Below are 23,791 nucleotides of genomic sequence, written 5' to 3' on the forward strand. Positions count from 1 at the left end.
ACTTAATTTTTCAAGCTTATGAAAAACAGTGCAGTGGCTTTTTGCATGACACAAGTAGATCAGCTGCCTTTTTATGTAAGACCAAATTGTCTGCCTTTCATCCTTTATTGATTTCCTTCATTCTTAAACAATACTCAGATGTTTCCAGGACATTATTTTCAGTGCTTTATTTTATTTTATATATCTGGGTTAAAAACCTCTTAGGCTTTTTCTTTGATTTTTTAACACAGCAATTTTGGGCAACCTGTTATGACTGGTAAAAGAAAATCCTGCTTTTCTGAGTATAGTTTAAAGTGACAAAAGATGCACTGGTATTCTGATAATAAAGAACATTGAAAGAAATGGGATTTAACAAAGCCTACCTGTGTTTCCTGCACTTGGAGGCCGATGTGTCACACCAGGAGACATGCTATTTCTCTGCAAAGAAGGGTGGGCCAGTGGCAAAAGGTTGGGGTTTCCCAGCGAGCTGACTGGGTTACTGTATACCAAACTGTTGTGGTTGGACACTGGGATAGAAACTGGCATCTCAAAGTTGGGTGGCGGAACAGCCTGTACAAGCGAAAAAGGGAAACAAAGACAAGAATAGTACAGAAGCACAACAGTCTTCAAGTACAGTTACTCTATATTTAGTTCAAATATTTTGTAACTGGTGGTTAAAACATTAAAAAAAAAACACCTTAACAATCAAGAGAAGAATTTAAGGCACTAAGAAAGGCTTTTACAAATGGCTTTACAAATCATGATTCAATATTCCTTTCCTGCAGCTTGTACATCTTTGTGAGTACTGGAAGGTTGGTTTTTTTTTTTCAATTTGTTTAAAACAAAACCCCTCTTCATTAGGCTTCATTTTCCTTCTCTTCCATTCAGTGAAGTCATAATTGTTCATTTGTAATATCTTAATCTGGTGTCACAGATGACTAAGATCAAAGGTACATGATTATGATGACTTCATTGCATGGAGAAAAATGAGAAGGGATGGAATGCAAGGGAGAAAGGTTTAGTTTCAGCATGCATTGCTTTAGCAACCAGAATCATGTTAAAGGCACAAACAACTGAATTACTTTTTTAAAAGTTTTTCCTTAGTCTAGAATGGGCTTTAAAGAAACAAAGTGTTCCCCAAGGACATATCAAATCATAGTGTAAAATACAGATATCCAGGATCCTTAACTGACAGTTCTTTTTTTGTAGTGCCTTTTCATTATGCTTTTATCTTCATTTAAAAGTAACATCCATATATATATATACACACACACAGTTATTTTCATCCTGAAAGATCCCTTTAAATGAAGCAAATTGGGCCAAATTATGCCTCTTATGACTCTAAACAGCATGGAAGAAGGAGACAAGGTGAAGTGCCTGAGTAGCAGCAGTACCAAGAGGCATTTATTAGACATTTAAAAGGCACAATCTAGTGCTGCCAACTCTCATGATTTTCTCTGGAGTCTTGCTTGTTTTCTTGAACCCTAAGGTTCTGGAATTATGTGAACATGTGAGAATTCCAGCTTCTGTTTCTTAAAAAAATAACAAGTTTTCAGTCCTCTTGGTTCCAGAGAAAAACTTGAAAATGTGACCTGAGTGCACCTTAAAGGTTCAAAAACCGGAAGCAATTAAAAGGACCCCCAAACGTGTTTTTTTTTTTTAAAATCTCATGAATTTTGGGGGGGGTCTGACTCAAGTTCTGGGAACGCTTGGGGCTGATAGGACAGACCTGGGACCGGGAGGGACTGTGATGAGAGATGTCCATAGTGCAACAATCCTGTTGTGCTGGACAGGGGATACATAGCCTGGCCCATGTCCCACCCATAAATGCATCCTCTGGGGCTGGCTATTCAGTTCTGCAGGCAGTGCGAGCTAAACGCCCTGCTTTGTGTACTAGAGCAGCAGTCAAATTATGGCTGCCTTACGCTCCCTTTGCCCTTGTCTCACCTCGCAGGGGAAGTATAATTCAGCCCTAAATATGCAGGAATCATTTTACTTACCACTGAATAATAGTGCACAGCAAGATTTCAGTTCAGGGCAGGATGCAAAGGACATGTTATACGAGTACCTCCAGACTCCAGATATAATTCAAGGTGTTAATTTTGTTTTCTAACACTGTCTGTGGCTAGGGTCCTGGCCTGAAAAAGACTCTCTCTCTCCCCTCATGCTGCCATGACAGCTGAGGGCAGCTGGGGTACTCGAGCTAACTGACCCAAGATTAAGAGTCTAAGGCCAGCTGGCAGAGCATTCTCAGTGGACAGCCCTTGACTCTGGAATTAACTTGCTCTTTGCTACAACAGAGCTGAAGTCTGTTGTCCCTAATGGTCAATTTTCTGAAGAGTTTGTTCAGTGAGGTGGTTTAAGTCTGTGGGGAAGAGAGAACTATTTTGAGGAATATCCTCCTCCTTTTGTTTAGCGGACAAGAAGCAAAACTGTATGTTGTACGACATTCTGTATCTGGCCCCTGAACTATATTAGATAGCTTGTATTCCATAAATAAGAAAAAGAGAGAAAATAAATATATACTGAAAACAATAACGGATAAATACATTAGAGTGCTTTGCATCACTTTTAGGGACAAGGTGCTTTCTCTGTGCAGCACCCTAACCTGAATTGTTATGTTAATAACCAAAACTTTGCCTACATGTCAAATTTTTCTGCAAAAGGAAGTTTTCAACACACACAATGCAGATTAGCATTTTTGAGTGTGTTATGACTGTAGGCCCGATTCCTTGGAAACACATACATAGTAGGTAATTCAAAACAGTATATAAGTAGGTAGATATATTTAGAAACACAATGGGTGAAATTCATCCCTCCTGGCACAAAGCCAAAATAACAGCAATTTGCATGGGGAACTCCCTAAAATGGAATCCACCCTCCACAGCACAGACGCAAGCCATTAGGCTGCAAGATTAGCCTCTCTTCAACAGCTATTTCAGCCTATGTGTCGCACTGATGGCTGCTGTCTTTCCAAAATGTTTTGGCCCACTGAATCCATGTCAAGGTGGATCCATTAGCTATACTTCCGGCCTACTCCTAATGAGTTGACTAGGAGCCCCCTATCCTGGCCACATGTTTAGGAGGTGTGGCAATTCCCCTACAGGCTCAATCTGCCCACTTTTCCAGCTCTGTAGGGGCCAAGCAATGCTTATGGGCTTGCATGTGCCCTCCCCAATTCGGAATTTTGCCCACTGAGTATGCAGAATGATCCTGTGTGCTTCACCTTTGCCATGATGCAGACAAAGCATAGGCTGCTGATCATGGCTATACAGCTAATGAGCAGTTTCCATTCCACTTCCCCTTTTTTCCTTTCCTATCCCCTTAATGCCTATCTCTCCTCCCAATTAAAAGAAACACCCAGATAGAAATATGACTAACAACACTGTGCCAATTCTTCACCAGATTCATTTGCTTGTATCCTCATCTCCTGCACTTTGTCCATTTGTGTCCATGCAAGCCCCTCAAGGCAGGGATTGTCTCTGTTCTGCACAATGGGTCCCCAATCCTGACTGCTGCTATTACTATGGCTACTATACTACTGTACAGATTAATTATCACTGAAACATATGAACATTGCCAAAGCAATTATAAGGTCCTCTTTTGTCATTCTCTAAAGGCATTCTTAGATGAGCTGCAGAATTCATATCCCCCATTACTGCATGTACATGTTGTGGCTGGCTTAGCATGCTTTTATATAGTTTGGATACTGTAGGGCTAGTTGACACCACACTTTGCATGCAGTTTGGCTATGGTTAGGTTGTTTACTTGGTGCTTTTATATGCAGTTTGGCTATGTTAATGCTGGAATTTTGTTTTATTCCTTCTGCAGTCAAAATATATGGGACATAAAAATCAATAATGAGTTGGGTAAACTGTGGGGTCCTCCTGGGCATCAAGGCTGGCTGTATAATACTACACTGCAGAACCAATAACAACCAGCTTCAAATTTGTTTCTGTGGTTCTGGCTGCCTAAAACTTCTGTTTACAGTCACAAATTTTCTTGGCTGGGTTGTGCCGGACCTGGTACAGATCCCCACACCACTTCTGGAGGTGAAACAAGGGTGCGAACATTGCATGGTATCATTATTTCAGCCTGAACTGATGTGCATCTGTGCGTATGATATATTGCAAACATATGGATGACTTTTTGCATATTGCTCTACTTTGCCCGGTCTTCTTTCCATAATCAAATTGTGGGTTAATTTGATGTGAAATTTCAAATGGGTGAAATCACACACTGAGCTAGAAATTATGGTCACAATTTCTTGTGCTAAATTTTGCTAATGTTTTTTGCCAGTTTCAACCAGGACTTACCACTACATACATTCAGAGAGAGAGATTCAAAGCTGCTTTCTAGTGGACTATTTCTGTCCCATATGCTTTCAGCACTCTTCTAATAACTACAAATAAATATATAATTATCATCAGATGTTTTAGACTCATATAAATACGCATCCGAAATATTCTGTGGAAATATTATTGGCCTTTTTCATTAAGAGGAAAAGCCAAGTTTCTTTTCATCTGCAGGATTTTTGTTTAATTATAGGTCCAGGAGCAGGCCTAACCTGTACCATACATTTTTCTAAGCCATGATTAAAAGTTTGACTTGTTTTCACTCCCCTTCCACCCATCCTCCCCTAGTTTTGCTTCTTTTCCCACCTTCCTGCCTGCCTTTTGTAGGCCACCTCCTCAGCTGATAGAAATTTCTGGAGCTCCACTGAATTCACTGGAACTATGCTGATTTACACCAGCTGAAGATCTGGCCTCATATTTACAAATCCCTGTTATGGATTAGCTATGAACTCCATCAGGCCTATTAGACATTGGCTTTCACTGGGAGGGATGGCACTTCCCATTGCACAAAGGAAGACTGTCTGCTGCTATTTTGTTTCAGAGGATGTATCTCCTGCATGCTGGTGCTGCTCTGCAGACCAGTGTGGAGGGTGAGAATTGAATCATTTGTGGAGAGGGGGTGTCCCTCGTGTGCATAGAGGGAGCCATCCTTGGACTTGTAGGACTGCAATTGTGTCAGATCTTTGTGTAGTGTGTGCACTGGAGGAGTAAGACTCCTTGAGGGTCTTCCTCCTGAGCATCCACATCAGGGCATGTCAGAATCCTGCCATATATATAATCATGGTAACACCTGCGATTCTATAGCACCTTTCCTCAGACCATCTCAAAGGCATTTCACAAAAACTAATAAACTGAACCTCACAACATCTTTGGGAGGTAGGTAAGTAATATTATATCCAACATGCAGTTTAGGAAACTGCAGCAGAAAGAAGTTTAGCCAAAGAAGTAGTCAATGGCTGAGCTGGGACTATGATGCAGGAGGAGAGCTGGTGGTAAATTTTTTCTTCAAAATTTTGATGAAAAAAATAGACAAAATTTTTGTGACACTTTTGTAAGAAAATTTTGTCCTGTGTTTTTACCAGGTCTAGTGAGGATCTCTCTTGGTCACTGTTGCCTACGCTTGTAGAGAGTTAAAAAGCTGCCAGGATCGACACCCAGCCATGAGTGAATTTTTTAGGATTTCAAAAAGTTTAGCAGTTAGAGATATAGTGCTTTGGAATAACAAAACCAAGTAGCACGTGAGATCACAGCCTCTCAAGGAGCACGTGAAACTCAATTCTGTACATGAGGAGTGAATTACTTGAGGGATTTTGGTTTCTGGAATCAAATCCCATTTGATCAAGGCCTCTGTCACCTGGGGGTTTGATCAACTAGTATCCATCATCTGAAAGGGGAAAGGGACTGCAGTGGGCAGGATTTTTACCAGGTAAAGGACTAGAGATCTGAGTTAATAACTGACTCAATAAATTGAAGCCATCACTTTACCAAAAAGATCTGTGTCAAGTCATTTAGTAAAATCAGGGTGGCAGTATCAAAGTTCTCTTGCTGACAAACAGAATTAGACAGAGGAGAGGAAATAGGAAGGTGGGGAAGGAGGGAAGGAAATATAAAGTGTATATGTATTCAATTAAATGTTTCATACACGCTCAGCATTTTTAACAATGTGTTCGAAATGAATATTTGTTCAATTTTAAGCTATTCTGGTCTCTTGGATAAATATTTATTATCTAAGGATTTGCCAAAACATGATTTTACCAGAGATACCAGAACAGCTCATTCAAGTTTTCCTTAACTCATATGAAAAACTCTTTATCCAAGAATTAGTTGAAACAATATTAAAGTTGTGAAAGAAGAATCAGAAAATTCTTAAAGACAAATGTCTCTCCAGTTTGGACATCAGCTTTTGCATGTGCAACGAACTGTGACTGCAAAAGAGGCCTATGCTTTGGGGGACATAAAAAGCTATTGGTATCCAGCCTTCCTATTTGCATGTACACATTTAGGTTTTGCATATGCAAGATGGCCGCATGCTCACTTTTGGAGGTGCAATCAACAGTATGTGCAAACACTGATGTGCAAATTCAGATGCTTGCTTGAAACTGGCTAAAAATGTGGCTGTACATTAAGTTATATACACTTGTATTCTATTTATACAGCTTGCTTCTCTTTCTTATACAAGGTATATTGGATTTAATCATGAATTTCTGAACTTTTGTCAGTTTGTATCACCAGTGTAATGTTATTAAACAGTTATAATACTTACTTTTTTTTCTGTATGTGTGTACAAACAAAATAGCACATGCAGAGTTATTTCTCTTACGTATCTGGCAAGGCATATGACTGACTGTTAGAAATTTTGACTTGGTTAAAACAAAATTTAGCTCATGTTAAAGCATTAAAAGAAATGCTGATGAGGTGAAAGCAAATCCTCTGATAAAGCTGTAAAATCACCCCAGCACACAAACATGTCTGAATCCTACCATTAGGCTCTCATGCAGGCTGTTTCTCTGCAGCGAGCAATTAGCTGTAACCCTTCAGTGCTGTAACTGAATTTAGCATTGAGGCTTAAGAACTGAAGTGACCTGTACAAAATACGTTAGCTACCATATATATAAGAATTTCAGTTCTACATCATTTTTTCTATATCACCACAGAAAGTATTCTGTGGGTTTGTTAGCCTATCCACAAAGAAAGATTTCCATCGTTATTTTCTAGATATAATTTGGGCAAGTGGTGTGGTAAACAGTTCTGTAAATCAAGTGAATATAATGTATATATGTATATTTCACTTCCTTCCGTAGGTTTCACCTATAGGAGGTTTTGACTATGTGTCAAATGCAGAGAATTCAAGAGAAAAAATATGTTTGTGATTTTTTTCTATTTGATTCTATGGGAGGGCCATTAAAGCCTGTTTCTAGCTTAAATGCTCTCAATAAGAATTCAGAACTGAAAGGGTTAAGGTATGTTACTGCAGCAGTTATCAGCAGACAGCCATCTAACCTTTGGTACTTACAGGTATTTTATGGCTCTTGATCATATTATCAAATTCTTCATTAATTTTTTTGTATTTTTCTTCAGTGCGTGGGGTGAGAGCGTAAGAGGAGTCAGGATCGGGGCTTTCACAGCCTTTGTTTTCTTTCTTGTTCAATGCCTGCCAGGTTCAGAGAAATATCAAAAAGTAAAAAAAAAATGAAAGGAGCTCAGAGTACTTACACACAATCTTTGCCTGCTGATCATTAGATCAATATCTTCATTAAGTTTCCTGTACTTGTCCTCAGACTCAGGGCTGTGACCTACTGAATCGTCTGCATCGGGGTCTGGACTGTCACAGCCATTAAGTCCTTTCTTTCTCAATGTCTGAAATACATAATTTGGAAAGTTCAAACCTTGACATAGGCAGCAAGAGAGATTCAGGGGTGTTACATTGCTGCAAACTGCCTCGTAGTTGGAGGCTGCTACATTTGCCATTAGGCAAAGAAAGTGAATATAGATCCGCCAGGTCAATGCTATAGAGCTCCCCTTGCCAGTGGCAAATGGGCAACCCTTCTGACCTCTTCCTTCTGAAATCAGAATCAGTCTATAAACTATGGGAATAAGCAATCTGATAAAGTGTTTTATGCTATAATACACACTTCCCACTGTAACTGAACATGTTTAAGATGTACAATTAGTTTCAACACATATTTATGCATTTCAAAAGTATGACTAGAGACATCGAAACAAGAGTACATTTAAATTGGAGTATTGCAATGTTTCCTCCACCCCTCAAAAAAAAGGAACAGAAGGAAGAAATGCAAACATTGCACATGGATTTAATAATCTATGATCTTGACAGAAGAAGGAAGAGCATTTAAATTAAATCCTTGATTTGAATTTGACATAAAGGATGACACTAATGGTGCCCTGCCACTCCTTACTCTTGATAGGACAAAGAGGAGGAGGACATTGCTTATGCTGCTCTGATTGAGAGCTTCTAGGCATCACGTTTGCTTTTTGTTGACTCTAATTACAGTGTCACTGATATGAAGTTTGAAATTTAATATACAGGGAAATACGCTGTTAAAACAGATGCTGACTGAAAAGTCAAAACATATGAGTTTAAGGTTCAGCCACTCCAGGCAACCTTCATAACTCTGAACATCATCAACGAGCTAAGTAATGGAGACAAAAAACATCAAACATTACACAACCAAGTCAGCAACTAAAAATTTAGCACTAATGCCTTGCCTCAGATATTTTTTGTTAATTGGTTGACCTGGATGGATCATCAGGGAAGAGTCTCTTGCCAGATTAAATTGAAAATATATCAGAACCAGATCCATATGAACTGCAAAAGCAAGCATACACAAAACCAGCCTTCATAGGTTTGCTCAGATTTTGCTTCAACAGTCCCTAGAGCAAAAGGTTTCCAAGTCTTCCATTTCGGTACCCACAAACATTATCAGGCACCAACTTGTGGTGCATTTTGCATTTAAATCTGTTCCTTGGGGGAGAGAGAGAGGCATCTGGTATTCTCATGTCGCTACTTGGCTGAGCTTGACCCATGTGATAGGAGAGGATGCTCACTGCAGGAACAACTGTTTTCTTTGGTTTCTCAGAGTGCCTTCATCTCTGTTCCAGCTGGAACAGTCAGAATTCCCGAAGTCTTTTTGACTATGGCAGTGACCTGGTGCATTACTACCTTTTGTTTTACCCTCTGCTATTAGAATTGATCATTATTTTATATTTTGGTTCTCATAACAATTATATCCCAGTCTTAGAAGGTCAGAGTTCTTGTATTGCATTTTAGCAGAGATCTACGGCCATTTCCAGCTCCATCAAACCACCAACTTATCATTGACAAGAAGCTGAGCCATGCCAATGGGAAGGAAAAGGACTGACTAAAAACTGAAATGTTTGTTGTTTGCTGTGTTTACTATAAATAATTAGAGACATTAAGAGTGAAATTCTCCTTTCCGAGTGGAACAGTGAGTCTTGACTCTGCTATTCATATAAAACAGGAATTCTCTATACATGTGCAATGTACTGGTGACGAGATCCACTATAAGGATCATAGGATAGAATTTTTTGCACCAAGGGTGAAATTCAGCTCTCTATGGACATTGCACAAAGCCTCAGTAAACAGATGTTGGGCCTGATTCAAAGCCTATATAAATCATGAAAAGATTCTCATTGACTTCAAGTGACTTGGGATCAGGCTCTTTGTGCAAGTGGCAATGGGTGGAACAAGATTCCACCCTTAACAGACGAGCAGGCTTTGGGACTATAATCCAGCCTTCTCCAGCTAGAAAAATGTTCCCTACCCCTCTGTGCCCCTGTTGTGGGGTTTCATGTGATCGGATGTGTGCTCAGATTAGTGTCCCCTCCCCAACTCACCCCCAATGCCCCCTGCATGCTGGCTTACTCAAAAGCTGGCATGGTGCTCAGGTCTATGGTGAGCAGAAATATTCTGCTTCCTTTCCATCGCCATCTCCCAATGCAAAAATACAGCGAGTAAGGGAAGAGTGGGGTCACTGGCATAAAGGGCCTTGCACCAGTCTTTGTCAAGGAAGTGGATTCCAGCCTAATATCATAATTTCAATTTTTTCATCATATAAAATAAAAAAACATTTAGAAAAAACGTTAACATTTGAAAGGCCGCACAGTGCATGAGGGTTACAGTAGCCATCACAACTGACTGAAAAGTAGTGGCCACAAATTTTCATTCACTTGAAGCACAAGTTTTTGTATAATGGGTTTGACAAAGATCATCAAACTCTTCTTGCCTCTAGTCCCCACAAATTAAACTTTAGTCTTTTATAAATTAAGGGCTAAATCCTGCCTTGTGATGTGAAAGAACTAGACAGGATTGCAACCTAGCCCGCTCGGCTGGAGCTCTGGCTGACAGGGCCACCAGAGGTCCATGGTCACAAGAAAGCTGCTACTGATGGGTTGCAGTGTGTGAGGCAACAGCTGCAGGCAGCTACAGGCACATATATCAGGAGTGAGTAAGCTCATCTTCAGCATTCTGCACTGTGGTACTCCAGACAAAATAATGGTCCTGAGCAGCTCTCCCATTGTCTCAAGCTCCCCAACACAAGCCATACTCTCTTTCCTGCTCTGATTCATTCTCTCTCTTCTCATCTCCAAAAATATACCATCTCTGTACACCTACCAGCCCCCACCTCTCATGATCTCTGGACGGGTACCCACTTATCTTATTCCAATTCCTGCATCTCCCAACAAGCCTCCTAGTGCAGAGCTGCTCTAGATTCCACGTAAACTTCTCTTCCCCAGTCTCCACTCTGTCACTTGCTCTCTGCTATTGTTTGACCTGAGTATGGGGGCTGAACCCAGCAGCTGAGGGAGAAAAGACATATCAAAAGGACAGACTAAAAATGGGAGGATGGTTCTCAACATGGTATAATTGAGGCCATTTGGGACTTACAGCAAGCCAGAGGCATGGCATGACATGGCATAGCCTTTCAGTGGCCAGGTACCTTCCCTCTTTCTTGTTAAACCCTAGTATCTTCCCCCAAACCCTGGAAATTGGCCAGTCCTCTGACATCATCCTGGTGATTAGCTAGTTTGCACAAGTTCCATTTAGGGAATTTTTATAGGATGAAATTAAACAATTGTAGATTGGATTATATTACGGAGAATCCCAAACAAAATTATAAATTATTTAAAAAAAGAAAACGAGTCATTTTGTGCTATGGAAGCACCACATTTCCCAAGCAATTAACATCTCTTTTAGTTTGCATTCCAATAATCCAAAAAAACAACCAAGACATTTTAACAACAAAACTGTTAAAGGAAAACTTCCTTGGCTGAAATCTCATATGACAACAATTTAGTCTAAACCCTGCACTATAAACTTCTGAAAAGGGAAGTGCTGACATTGTGCTAACTACCATGCTGTGAATGTGGCACAAACAGTTTTACCTTCATTACATTACAAGTTTACAGCTGTTTCAAAAAAATACTGTACTATCAGCCAGTTCTTGCTCTACCAGGGCAGCATATAGTCACTACAACCTAAAAGCTTATAAAGCAACGTGCTAGTTGGGAAGATTCTCGTAATTCTGCAGTAGCATTAATTTAGCTGGAAAGGGAAGAGAAGAAGGCCAGAACAGTGAGTTGTGGATTTATATGCATGAGCTCCCCTCCTTCAGCCAGCTCCATAATTCTCTTTTGCATTGCTTTTTGTTTTCTTTATCCTTCTGCAGTGGACTGACTTTTCTTCTCAATACAGTGTGCTGGGGAGCCGGTATCCACCGCCTTCTAGGGCTTGAGATGCTGCAGATACATTTGTTCTGGAGAGAGCCAACCTCCACTTGTTATGTCAACTATGCAAATTGCAGAGAAAACACTTTACATGAAAGATAGGGATGAAAAGTAACAGGGCCTGACTTTATGCAACTAACAATTCAGCTTTTCCACATAGATTCAGCTGATTTCTTTGCTCTGGTCCCAATGACCTACTAGTCTACTACTGGACCAGAAGCCACTTTCCTTTATGTGATATTAAGTACAGTGCTCCCATGATGGACTCTTCCTGTGTAAGGACTTAAACCTTCATACAAGCAAGACTCTTGAATGGCCAAATGTAGAACCCACTAATTCCCACTCCTGTGATAGATTCTGAAAGGAGCCCCCCACAGTGTTCCTTATCTGATATTCCCATCACCAACCAGGACTACTCATCCAGTTGTAATTCTGGTAAATTATATTGAGCTGTCAGAAAAAAAAACAACAACCTGAGTGCTCTCCATTTTCCCTCCCTTTCCTGTATGTGGCCATGGGAAACCTTCAAACTATCAGCGACAAGTGGTTTGAACCCCCTTCTGCTCCTGATGGCTATGTAGTCCACCCGGAGAGGTAGACAGTAGTCAGCTGTAATGCTTTCATATTTTGAACTGCCCTATTGAAACAGCCACTTCAAAAAGGCCAATTACATTCATGGAGGCTCTGGAAAGAACAGGACACACATATTTAAACCATGTGCTAGATTCATCTGAACATCTGTTGCAACAGAAGCATTGTCAGGAAATGTAAAGTGAAGTCAACCTTCACTCAGTCCCCTTTCTCATATACATGATGATGAAAGTTTTGATACCATACGATTTGTGGTGCAATCATGTAATGAAAGACATTAGTGAAATGATAAGCACAAAGAGAAAGGGTTAAGGGAACTGTCCATCCGAATTCCCTAACGTCTGTGCGACTAAATCTCAAATTTTATGTTCCATTTATGTAGGATTTGGGGTTTTTTGCTTTTAATAGTGAACAGAAACTAGTATGCTGGCACTAATGTATTTTAATTGTATGTTTCGGAGAATCAAATAGCACACTGTTACTCTTACTGTCACCTAATCTGCTCCAGACAAACAACTTTATACAAACACCCAAAATGGAAAATTTCTCACCTTTGTGGTATAAATTATAAAATGCTTGTGTGGTTTAAGGTCTCTTTGAAACAAGTTACAGAGCTATGCAAATATAGCTGTATTTCAATAACCACACATTAAACTCTTACTATGTTATTTTCACCTACGTGCCAAAGACAAACCATTGTCTAGTCTTTACATACATCCTCTGTCCTCTTCTTTTAAACTAATGCATACGAGCATTCTTTTCACAGCAATACGCCAACCACCTACGCTTGGAACTGCCTCCCACTTTTGTGTGCCAAGTGATTACCCTCTCCTCCTCCGCATACCTATTCTAATCACACTTTTTGTGGAACCAAATAATATGGTGAACCTTGCCAATAGTATCTGTTCCTCTTGGCATTTGAACTACCAACTGCTGTCAGGTCTACATGCACATTGGATTATTAGCTCCTCAGGGCAGGGGGTTTCTACATATTTGTAATTTACTGTGAACTCTGTTCTATTCTATTCAGGTTCTAGTAATGTGCCAGTCAAATAAACAAGGGCTATTCAACCAAAATGAAGCATTGTGTTTTGATACATCACAGGAAAGGCAAAATTATTTTGTTTTCCTGGGGCCAGGCTATGTCATTTAGGCACTGGCCCATATTGTCGGTAATGAAGAGTCACAAAGCCCCAGGGGAACTCTGGAAGGGCCTGCATTCTAGGAGATGTCCAGGTCCATGGAGTGCAGGGGAATCTATACGCTTAGAATGGTGCAGCTTGTGCATTCCAGTTGTTGGTAGAGCTACATTTTGTAACCGTGGGTGGTGGACTGGAGAACAAGCCTGCTCCGCATTTCCCCAGCAGTGGCGGTTCCTATCCTGCAGGCCTGGTCCTGGCTTTCCTCTCTGGGCATTGTGACCTGGTGCATGGAGATGAAGAGCCAATCAGATCTGGCTTGGCCATCCTTCTGTTATGAATCAGGGAAACTGTATCAAACCTGAGTGAGTGGTATTGCGACATGGAGCATGGATTGCTTAAGGGATTGACTCGCCCTCCAACCCTGTGTGAAAATTCATGTCATACATCTCCTCTTGCCAATTGCATAATATGCTAGTACCGATGCCACACGTACATCTGAAGGCTGCTGGAGGGGGGGAGAAGTTGTCCACCCTGATGCCCTTATTAGCTCCATCATTGCTTCCAGTGTGTCTGCCCCACTTTGAGACAGAAAGGTCTGTCTGTCTGTCATAGAAGGCTGCCTCCTCCTTGCTCTCTTATGGGCGATTTGTGCCTCTGGCAGCCCTCAAAGGGAGCAGTCTTTGCTTTCCGTCCTGCATGCAGGGACTGCTATTGTGTGTGGCTTTTCTATGGTGGGTGCATGTTAGGGAAGGCTCCTTGTGCCCTGTATACTAGAGCAGCGGTCAGACACAATCCTCTCCTCATTGTGCAATTTCATCCACTCCTAAAACACTTTTTAAATTTGGTATTGGCTTAAATTAAGCAGAGCAATTTTGGGCTCATGAAAAAAAGTAGAAAACGGATATATCAGATTCATGGATCTTATCTTAACAAAACTCAACCATGTATTTTTCTGGCTTATCCAACAAGCAAACAAAAACAGACCACATGAGGAGATTGTCATAAACTTTTATATTATTTCTGCTAAATCATGTCCATGTACACTATGCATAAACAAAAGTTCATGTTTATTTCATCCAAAATGTTTCTCTTCTCAATTATTGTATTTGTAAATTATTTTTATATAAATTTTAAATCTGAATTATTCCTCTGATCTTAAGGAACATATTTCCTTATCCTTCAAGCTTAATTTGAGCTTTCAAGCTGAGCTCTTGCCACACAATAAAAGGTTGTAAAAATTTTTTACCAGGCAATTGGCTCAGAATTCTTACACTAACTCTCAATTGACAAAATCACATTTCCCAGGCTTTGACAGAACACACAGATCACAACAACCTTGGGTTCTGCTAGGGTCTGAGTTTAGTCACCCAGGAATTCATCTGGGGCCACTGAAACTGGAGAGAGAGAATGTGGGAGGGAGGGAGGGAGACTGAGAGCACATCAAGTGATCTGAAGACATGCGAGTTGGCTTCTCTTTCTGTCAGAGCTCAGCAGTTTACAGTCTGACACGAGGCTACATCACTAGCCATCAGCAATTTTACTCATCCTAGATATCCACACCTGTCAGCGACTCTGCACCTGTTGTCTAATTTGGCAAAGGCCAAATGACAACAGCCAATCGTAACTGCCTGTGCTGTAACATGGCCATAGATGGCTTTTTCTGTCGTGTCTCTGCTGATTGGGGCTGCTAATCTCTGTGTATTTCAGTGGTCTGCTTTTTGTACTCGTAATATTGTCACGATTTTCAGCTCTTATCTGGGTAAAGGGTATAAAAATATAACAGTTACGCTTTGTGTATATGCTCCTCTAGTATATCAGCTCTCAATACAGTTTAATTTTTTGTCCAAATCTAGATTCACATTGGATAAGACTTTTTTTTAAGTCTCCACTCTCAAAACAAACAAACAGTTACTCTAATACAGCACTAGATCCAAACTTACTATTTCCAAAGTATGCTATATTGGGGAGATAAAAACCAAAATGTATATTTTCATACAACATGGATATTCTTTAAATAAGAAATGTATATATTCAGGCTATGCAGCAATTAAATCTATGCTGTAAAGATTTATTGCTATCATTATGCTATTGTTTTAACTGGGATCACAGCATTTCATTGAACTGCTACCAATCTGACAACAGCCAAAGTAAATGATATTTCAGTTTTTTTTATATTTGTATTCTTTGACAATTTAATCTTGGATAAACAAAATGAATTTTTAGATGTTAGTAACCAATTTTTTTCAGTGAAATAAACACAATTTTAAAAACACTGCCTAAAAATGAAGTGCACTTTCAAAGCCAGCTCCATTATGAAAATATCTCCATTATGAAAATATAGTGCCAAGAATAGTGGGTAGAGACGGATTAATCAGGGGGCATTTGTGTGTTAAGAACTGAATAGTGACCAGGGCAAGCAATATGTCCACCTGGAGACCTTCACTTTAGAAAGCTCATCACAGCTACTGTGACAGGGTTTGTAGAGGAGCATCTCTGCAAGTTTTGGGGGAAAACAGAATAAGGGAGGAAAACCTCCACATCCACATTCCAAGTCTGCCCCACCTCTCCCCCCTCACTTTTTTTTGGCATGTCCCTATGTACAATGTCCAGCCAGAATTTGGCCCATAGATCTATGTTTCATGTGCTTCAGTTCAGTGACAAAAATTAATGTAACAAAGTAGTGATAAATACTTAGTCTCCAATTCTCTACTGCCCTAAGGTGGGCTTAAAAGGCATCAGCTCTCCATTTTCCTGGGGAATACCCCCAACATAAGCTGGCTCCCCAGTTGGCACAGAGCTTGCAAACGGCTCTCTGTGGCCTCCCACAGAGCCCCAGACATAGTGGGTGTGCCAGGAGAATAGCTATGCTCTCTGGCTATTCTTGATTGCTCGTAGCCCTTTACACCAGGGACCAGGGAAACTACTGGCCAGGTTCAGAATACTGGGAGGCAAGAAGGTGGCTTTAAATTATCTTTGCCCCCTCACTGCCCTTCTTCCTGCACTCAGTGCATCTCAGCCTTCTAAATAATACCTTATTCTAAATAATACTCACGGTTATACAGCACCTGTCAAAAGTCTCAAAGTAAAAAATCACTGAAAATGCCTGATTTTGTGTAAACTTAATCTAGTTATGTGGTTATAATGGGGAGCAGAGTGCTGTATGGAGAATTCTTCATGGTTAGCCCTATTTGAAATAGAAGGGGCTATTGAAATTTTTGTTAGGTTTTACTGCAATGACAGCAAGAATGGAAAGCAAAAATTACTGTTGTTCAGCAGAATCAGCTCAGCTTTATTAGGGAATATGAGGCCATTACAAAATAAACACTGATTGTTACTCTCCCTCTCCTTCTTTTTCTGTCTCTCAGTCTATAATCCTTCTCCAACCTCAAGCTGGAGCAGCATTCGCAACATTTTCACCTGTGTAAATTAGCAGAAGAGAGAAACATGAGGCTGGATTCTGATCTTATTTACAGGGGTATATCTGGAGCAAATGTATTGAGATTAGTGAAGTTACTCCAAATTTACATAAGTATAACAGAAAGTCTATTACATCTGTATTACTAACTCTTCACTTGAATAATACCTTAAATTTGTAGGCCTAAATATAAATGACCATAGAAAAGTTAACTATTTCATTCAAAGACAGCTGCTGGTTTTTCATGACCTAAACTGGAACTTTTAATACACAATTCCATATGAAAAATACTGGGAAAATCTGAAAAACCAAACCACATATTTCATAAAAGAACATTTGCCAATGAGAACTTATTTGCATTAAGAATTATAGATGCTATGAATTGCATTTTGCATGTATATATTACCTATCATTTCAAAGGATTCTACAATGCTTCTAAGAATTGTATGTATAGAGATTGCATCCCCATCCATTAAAATGCAGCCACCTCTGGGGTGGAAATATCAAAGTAATCCTGTGTAAGAAAGCACCAGCTGACTATTTGCAGGACAGGAAATGATGTATAATTGAAATTGTAGGATAGCCTATAATCACTGGAGATTAAATTTTCCTTAGACTGTGGGGCAAACAAAAGTGCCATGGAATTTTTGATGACTACAACATTTTGGTTATGCATTTCATCTGCAAGACAGTACATCCAGTAGCAGTGTGCTGGGGAACTGGTGCAGTACTGACTCAGCGGTGAAAATGCCACCCACTGAGACACCAACACCACTTCCTGCAGCACCTGGGTTTTCCTTGGAAGTCTTGCATGAAAATAATGAATGTATCAATGTTAGAACAGACTTCTCTTTTGAAGAATTTGCAAGAGGATCAAATTACAGAGAATTAAAAAAACGATGTTATCGATATGACAAGCAGCAAACACCTCTGAATAGCTGTGTCTTTCAAATGCAAAGGAAAACTGCCATTTATTTTTATAATTGTATAATTGTTTCATCCAGCGGTAAAATGTACAAATCAATATTTTTTTAAAACGATTTGTTACAAATGAAAGATTTAATCCCTTAAAAAGAATTCATATGGGAGGTCTCTTTGTAGAATCCACGCTTTAGTTACCAAAGAAATACTAAGCCACCAACTTGCCAGTTTGCTGATAGAGTCAAGTTCTGACCTCAGGATATACACAAGTATATCCCATTCATTTCAGTGTGTGCATTACATACCTGCGGGGAGTATCTGCTCCACAGTCTTTTACTATGGTCTCATTTAGCAGATGGCTGAGAAAAGACAGAGACTTTCATAGCTGTTTTAAGACCTATTACCTATTAAGATTTTTCAGTTAATGTAGTAATGTACATTAAATACACTTCACACAAATGTTTCTAGTACATAATAGAACTTATCTTTAAACAGCTATTAAAGTCTCTAGACCATGACATGCATTCATCTGCTCACTAGCACTGCTTCCATTACAACCAATGAGCCAGATCATACACTCTCATGGAAAATCCCACAGGAGACATACAATATACCTGGAAACTGCAAGTTGAAACTTGAAAGATTCTTAACTAAACGTTCATTAAGTGGGGAGGGAGTAAGTACAGCTCTCCGGCTATATGGTTATCCTAGAAATGCAGTCCCCTTCCCACTACTCCACTCCTGCAGCATGACTCCTTCAGAAGACATACTGCTACTGCCACTCTGCTCTCACCTAGGTCACAACCACTCTCAGGGGATGTGTCAGCAAAAAGAAAGAACTCATGGCTAGATTTTGAAAAATCCTCTTGGCCAGAAGCTTTCGTATACAAGAGCCATCTACTGCTCAGAATCTGTTTGTTATTAGCTCTTATGCATAAAAAGATAAGCTTCTAAGCCATAAGGCTAGGTGGTCCAGTGGTTGGGGGCTAATCTAGCTCTCAGACACCCTGGGTTCTAGCCGCTATGGATTTTGTTTGTGAACTTGGCCGAGTCACTTAGAACTATATTCACAAAAGGACTTAGGTGCCTCAATCCCAGAATCAGGCCCCGTTGGGGTTCACAAAATCCCCATTTAACTGCTGCTGAATCCTGTCTGTGCCTAAGTTCACTTGGTACTAAGTTTTTGCAGTAAATGTTCCCTTGCTGCCTATGTTTCTGCCTCTGTGTATACACTACTGCTTCTCTCAGCCCCAGTGTGACGCATGAACTGGTGGAAGATAGGTATTCCTCCACCTGCCTCTCCTGTGGTGTCTGAGCTGGTACTTGAACAAAACTCCCTCCCCTCATAACTTTCACCCCAGTGTTTTGGGCACTCACACAGGATGTGGGAGATCCTACTTCAAGTCCCTCCTCTGCCTGTTGGCAATAAAGGATTTAAACAGGTTCTACCATCTCTCAGGTAAGTACAGTACCCACTGGGCTATGGACGATTCTGACTGAGGGCAGGGTAGACCCTCAATCTCTCTTGTTGAACCTGTTCCACTCTGGCTAACTAATTAAAGAAGTCATTGTATAGGTGGGACTGAATCCTGGGTCTCCCAGGTGGATGTCCTACTCACCAGTCTACAGGGTCATTCTTTTGCTTATTTTTGCTCTCTCTCTCTCTCTCTCTGGCCCAATGATTCTTATTTAACCCACAGTGCAAAACCTCAACAGAAGCAACAGAGGGAGACCCATCCCAGAATATTCCATAGCCCAGTGGTCAGGGTTTTCATGTAAGAGGGGGCAGAGCCCTGTTCAATCACTTTCCTCTTCTCCCCTGGAGAAGGGACTTGAACAAAGAGACTTCCACATCCCAGGTAAATACCTGAATCACTGGGATAAAGTTAGGAGGGAGTTACGACCTCTCCCTTCCAGCTTCTTGAAAAAACACAATAGATGCCTAACTCCAAGAGGGTTTGCAGCTTAGAATCCAGAGCCTGGATTTAGGTGTTGAGCAATCACGTGCCTTGGCATCTCCCATTGGCTATTTTAGGTAAAGAGCTGCCTAGGTGCTGGCTTTTGTGAATCCCATTCTAAAGTGCCTATCTCTCCCCACTCATTGTATAAGGAGCCTAGATGCCTGACACAGGCTTTGTGAATCCCACGGATGTTCTATGTGTCTAAAAGTTAGGCGTGGCAACGCTCAGCATTACCATGCCTATATTTTTTAGTGAACCCAGCCTCTACCTCTGGGTCCCCCCTCCCACCAGTCCCCATCTCTTAAAAATGTAGATAATAGTAATTCTCTACTGCACAGGTGTGTTGTGAGGATGAATACATGTAAAAGACTGTGAGATTGGATGATACTATGGCAACGTATAGTATCTCAGATGGACAGATTCTCAACACAAGCTGGGCATAGGCCAATGCAATAGTGACTTGCTAAATCTGCAGCAAGACAGCTCCAGTGCTGCTGATGCTCATGACTTTGTTAAGCAGAAACTGGCTAAAATTAACAAGACATTGGTTGTGTTCACTATGGTTATGCAGAAGGCTGTAGGCAGCAAATAAACTGTCAAGAACCTGGTCAACTTCATGCTATTACTCCTACTTGGGAAGGGCAGCAGCAAACCCGGGATCTGTTCACAGGGAGCAGGGCAGAGAACTATTTAACGCTGCCCCTCCTCACACTGAAAGTCAGGCAGCCCATTTCCCAGTGGAACTTTTCACTAGAACTTGCCTCATCTCCACTGCAGGAGGGGGAGAAGTGAAGACTGTAAATAGAAGGGGAGGGGCAGATCCTAGACTTGTTGGATGGAAATGAATTCTGTGGGAGGGGCAGAGAGGTTGGTAATGTTTCATTAAAGTCCAAAGCCAGGTGCATCTTACCCCCTATCATAAGCATCTTTCCCAAATCTGGACCTTAGCATCCAAAATGTGGGTGCCTAGCATGAACCCTTCTTAATTACCAGCTTAGCTTTGATCTCGCTGCCACCATCCAAAAATTCCAGGGTTTTGGCCCCCTCTGGTCTTCCCATTGTACACCAAAGGGAAAACAACCCATATCTCTCTTCCCCCTCTCTTCCGCGCCCTCTCTGGGCTAACCTAGAGGATATCTCGCCAGTGAATCTTTACTGCACACATTAGACTCATGGTCTCCTATTATTCACCAAAGACGAAACAGGATACAATGGAAACAAAAAGATTTCAACTTTAGGTTTTCGCATTTCTCTCTCCCCGTGACTTCATTACCGCCCTGGCGCATGAGAGAGAGTTAAACCGCAGGTAGGGTTACCCCCCCCCTGCTTTCTTCTCCTGAACCAGAAGAAAACTCCAAACAGGTTTTAAAAAGAGCTATATATAAAAAGAAAGAAAAAAAAAGACATCAATTATTCTCTGTATCCAGATGACAATACAGGGCTATTGTATAGACAAATATGAATAAAACGTCTGATTCCAAAAATGATATCCAATTTGGAAACATTCCAGCAAGTACACACATGTAAATTCACCCAAAACAACATAACAAGCCTATATTTTCTTCTCTCGTGCTGTAATTACAAGTTGGACATCCAGATATAAAGAAGAAGATCTCATAGCTGAGAGACAACAAAAAGATCACCAACAACTTTCGGGCCTCCCCTGATTCGAAATCCACGTCTGTGTGTGTGTCCCTGACTTTGAAAAATCCAGTTTCCTGATTGGTCCTCTGGTCAGGTGTTTGGTTCCCTTTGTTAACCCTTTACAGGTAAAAGAAACATTAACCCTTAGCTATCTATTTATGACACCCCCATTTGAGTTACAGTGCCAAAAGTTAGCATAGCCCCAGTAGCCAATCCTTTACAGGTACTGCTGTCAGCCTGATTTACTTCCAGAAAGCAAACTCCTTACCACTGATGCACTTCAAATCAAAGCTGTCAAATCTTGTTATCTGCAGGGGGCCTGACAGTTCAAGGGTTCTGCTAATGAAGCCAATTAGGTGGAACCCCCTATACCTGCCAACATTTGAAAGCTATTAATGGAGACATCTGGAGAGAGAAAAACAGGAACACACCTTTTAACTCTTTTGAACTACACTGGAATAGGAGAGATTTTTAGAAAGATAGCATAGGAAAAGAATCAATGCTTTGCTGAAAAAACAAGGACTGTCTTTCCTAAATTGGCATGTAGTCTGTCTGACAAACACCCAAGAGCTTAAGCTAACAACTAACAGCTATAAAGAGCTGTATGCCCTCTCCTCCTCCCAAGTCCCTTGCTGAAGGGAAGAGACTTATGTCAGCAAAGAAGTACTAGCCTCTAAAATGGAGCAGTGTGGTCCAGGGGATTAAGTCTTGGCTTTTAGGTTTATAAAACCTGGGTTCTGTACTTGCCTTTGGTTAAATCACCTCACTTGCTTCATCTACAAAATAACGTTTATCTACCTCTGTAAAATGCTTGCAATTCTATCAATGAAAAGCACTAAGTCTGACTATGTAATTGAGAGAATTATTATTCAAAAGTTAATATTAATAGATGTGGGATAAGTGGAAATTTAGAGAGCAAATCTCTTTTCATATATGTTGCAAAAATATAATTCAAATGCTAAGGCATATATTTATTATAGCCATTGGAGACAAAATCATAAAAATCCCATTTTATTACATCAGTTTGAACATGCAAGAACTATGTAATAACCAAACCTTAGATTACAACAGATAAAGTATAAATTGAGCGTTTTTACGTTTTATCACGTTATATCCATAATCCTATTGAAGTAAACGATACATATTTTAAACTCAGCACACTCCATTAGTAATTGTTTGTCTGTCAAGATTTTGATCTCTTTTGAGTCAATCTATAGCAGCTGTGTGTTGTTTAAAATACTCGTATTGACTCTTCTATAATTTGCTTCCTTTGAACAGTCTGCGTGCTATAATGTCAAAGAAATAAACGTATACTTTAACAACCCAAAGTAAAGTGCATGCACATTTTTATAACAGTGCACTATAAAACGTAATTATAGTTGTCTATAGATCACACAGGATGATATAAATAAATGGGTTTGAGATTTTTTTTAATGCAAGCATATCCAATACTTCAAAGATTTTTCCCCTTATCACCAGTCCCTATAGTGCAAAGACATTAACAAACCATTTAGAATAAAGATGGTGCAACCTCTTTTACTAGAATATTTACTTCTTCATTAATTGCTGACTATGTATAAAAACAATCATATGGAAACTAATGATGGAAAACAAAATGACCCCATCAGAGTGAGTCTCTAAAATAGAACATCTAGCAAATGTTGATTCAACTGCGCCCCCCTTTAACAAAAGGTGTTTTTTATTCAAAGAAAAATGAATATTTTATACATAAACATCAGTTATAGTTAATTGTTTACCACAAACATTAATTCACAATTGGTCACTGAGCTTATGATTATTAAAAATGTGGCATAACAAAGCAAACATGTTTGAGGTTTTACATGGCTGTAAATTTGATAAACTTACATTAGTTTCATTTTTGTTTTATGTACGCCGTTTCATAAGCATCTGGAGGCCTCTCTGAATGTGAGGCAAATGGAGTCCAATCAATATCAGCTACATAATACATAAAGGATGGATGCACATTTTATAGCACAGAAATAAATAATTAATTGAAATCTATTTACTGTAACAAAGAAGAAATGTCAGCATACTTTGAAGTTTAGCAGAACTTTTGCCACAATCATAAAAACTGTGGGAAAGAGCCTCGGGGGAGACTGTTATCTGCATGCAGTCCAGAGCAAGGAAAGGTGCATTGGTGCAGGGGAACATGGGAGGCATTGTGTTCCAGACTGAGCATTTAAAAGATGCATCTGACGATGTGGGTATTCACCCACGAAAGCTCATGCTCCAAAATGTCTGTTAGTCTATAAGGTGCCACAGGACTCTTTGCTGCTAATAAAAACTTGTACATTGCTCTGCAGCACCCAGCTCAGAGCCCAGATCAACTGATTCAGGCCAGTGGCCAGACTAGGGCTGCAGAGCTAAAAACTGCAGTGTAGACATTAGGGCTTGGGCTCTGAAATCCAACCCCTTCACAGGGTTCCAGAGCCTGAGCTCCAGCCTGAGCCCAAACCCGAACATCTACACTGCGATTTCAGCCCCACTGCCCAAGCC

General features: G+C 40.3%; 1 protein-coding gene and 1 long non-coding RNA gene across 23 annotated transcripts in view; one reads left to right on the top strand and one right to left on the bottom strand.

The window, feature by feature from the left end:
- Nucleotides 1-23,791, bottom strand: part of MEF2C (myocyte enhancer factor 2C) — a 162,399-nt gene that overhangs the window by 38,400 nt on the left and 100,208 nt on the right. For 18 of the 22 annotated variants that reach the window (XM_075067063.1, XM_032784913.2, XM_032784910.2 and 15 more), the window contains 2 exons: nt 7,548-7,691; nt 363-549 (listed from right to left, as the gene is read on the bottom strand). In XM_075067063.1, the coding sequence (XP_074923164.1) occupies nt 363-549; nt 7,548-7,691 (331 nt within the window). Of the gene's footprint in view, nt 1-362; nt 550-7,347; nt 7,486-7,547; nt 7,692-23,791 lie in introns of all 22 variants that reach the window. The other 4 variants (XM_032784914.2, XM_032784911.2, XM_032784909.2 and 1 more) reach the window with 2 other exon arrangements.
- LOC142046981 (uncharacterized) overlaps nt 1-23,791 on the top strand; it is a 318,894-nt gene that overhangs the window by 15,495 nt on the left and 279,608 nt on the right. The gene's annotated exons all lie outside the window — the stretch shown is intronic.

The sequence above is a fragment of the Chelonoidis abingdonii genome, chromosome 6 (genome assembly GCF_003597395.2).
Source record: "Chelonoidis abingdonii isolate Lonesome George chromosome 6, CheloAbing_2.0, whole genome shotgun sequence".
Classification (NCBI taxonomy): Eukaryota; Metazoa; Chordata; order Testudines; family Testudinidae; genus Chelonoidis; species Chelonoidis abingdonii.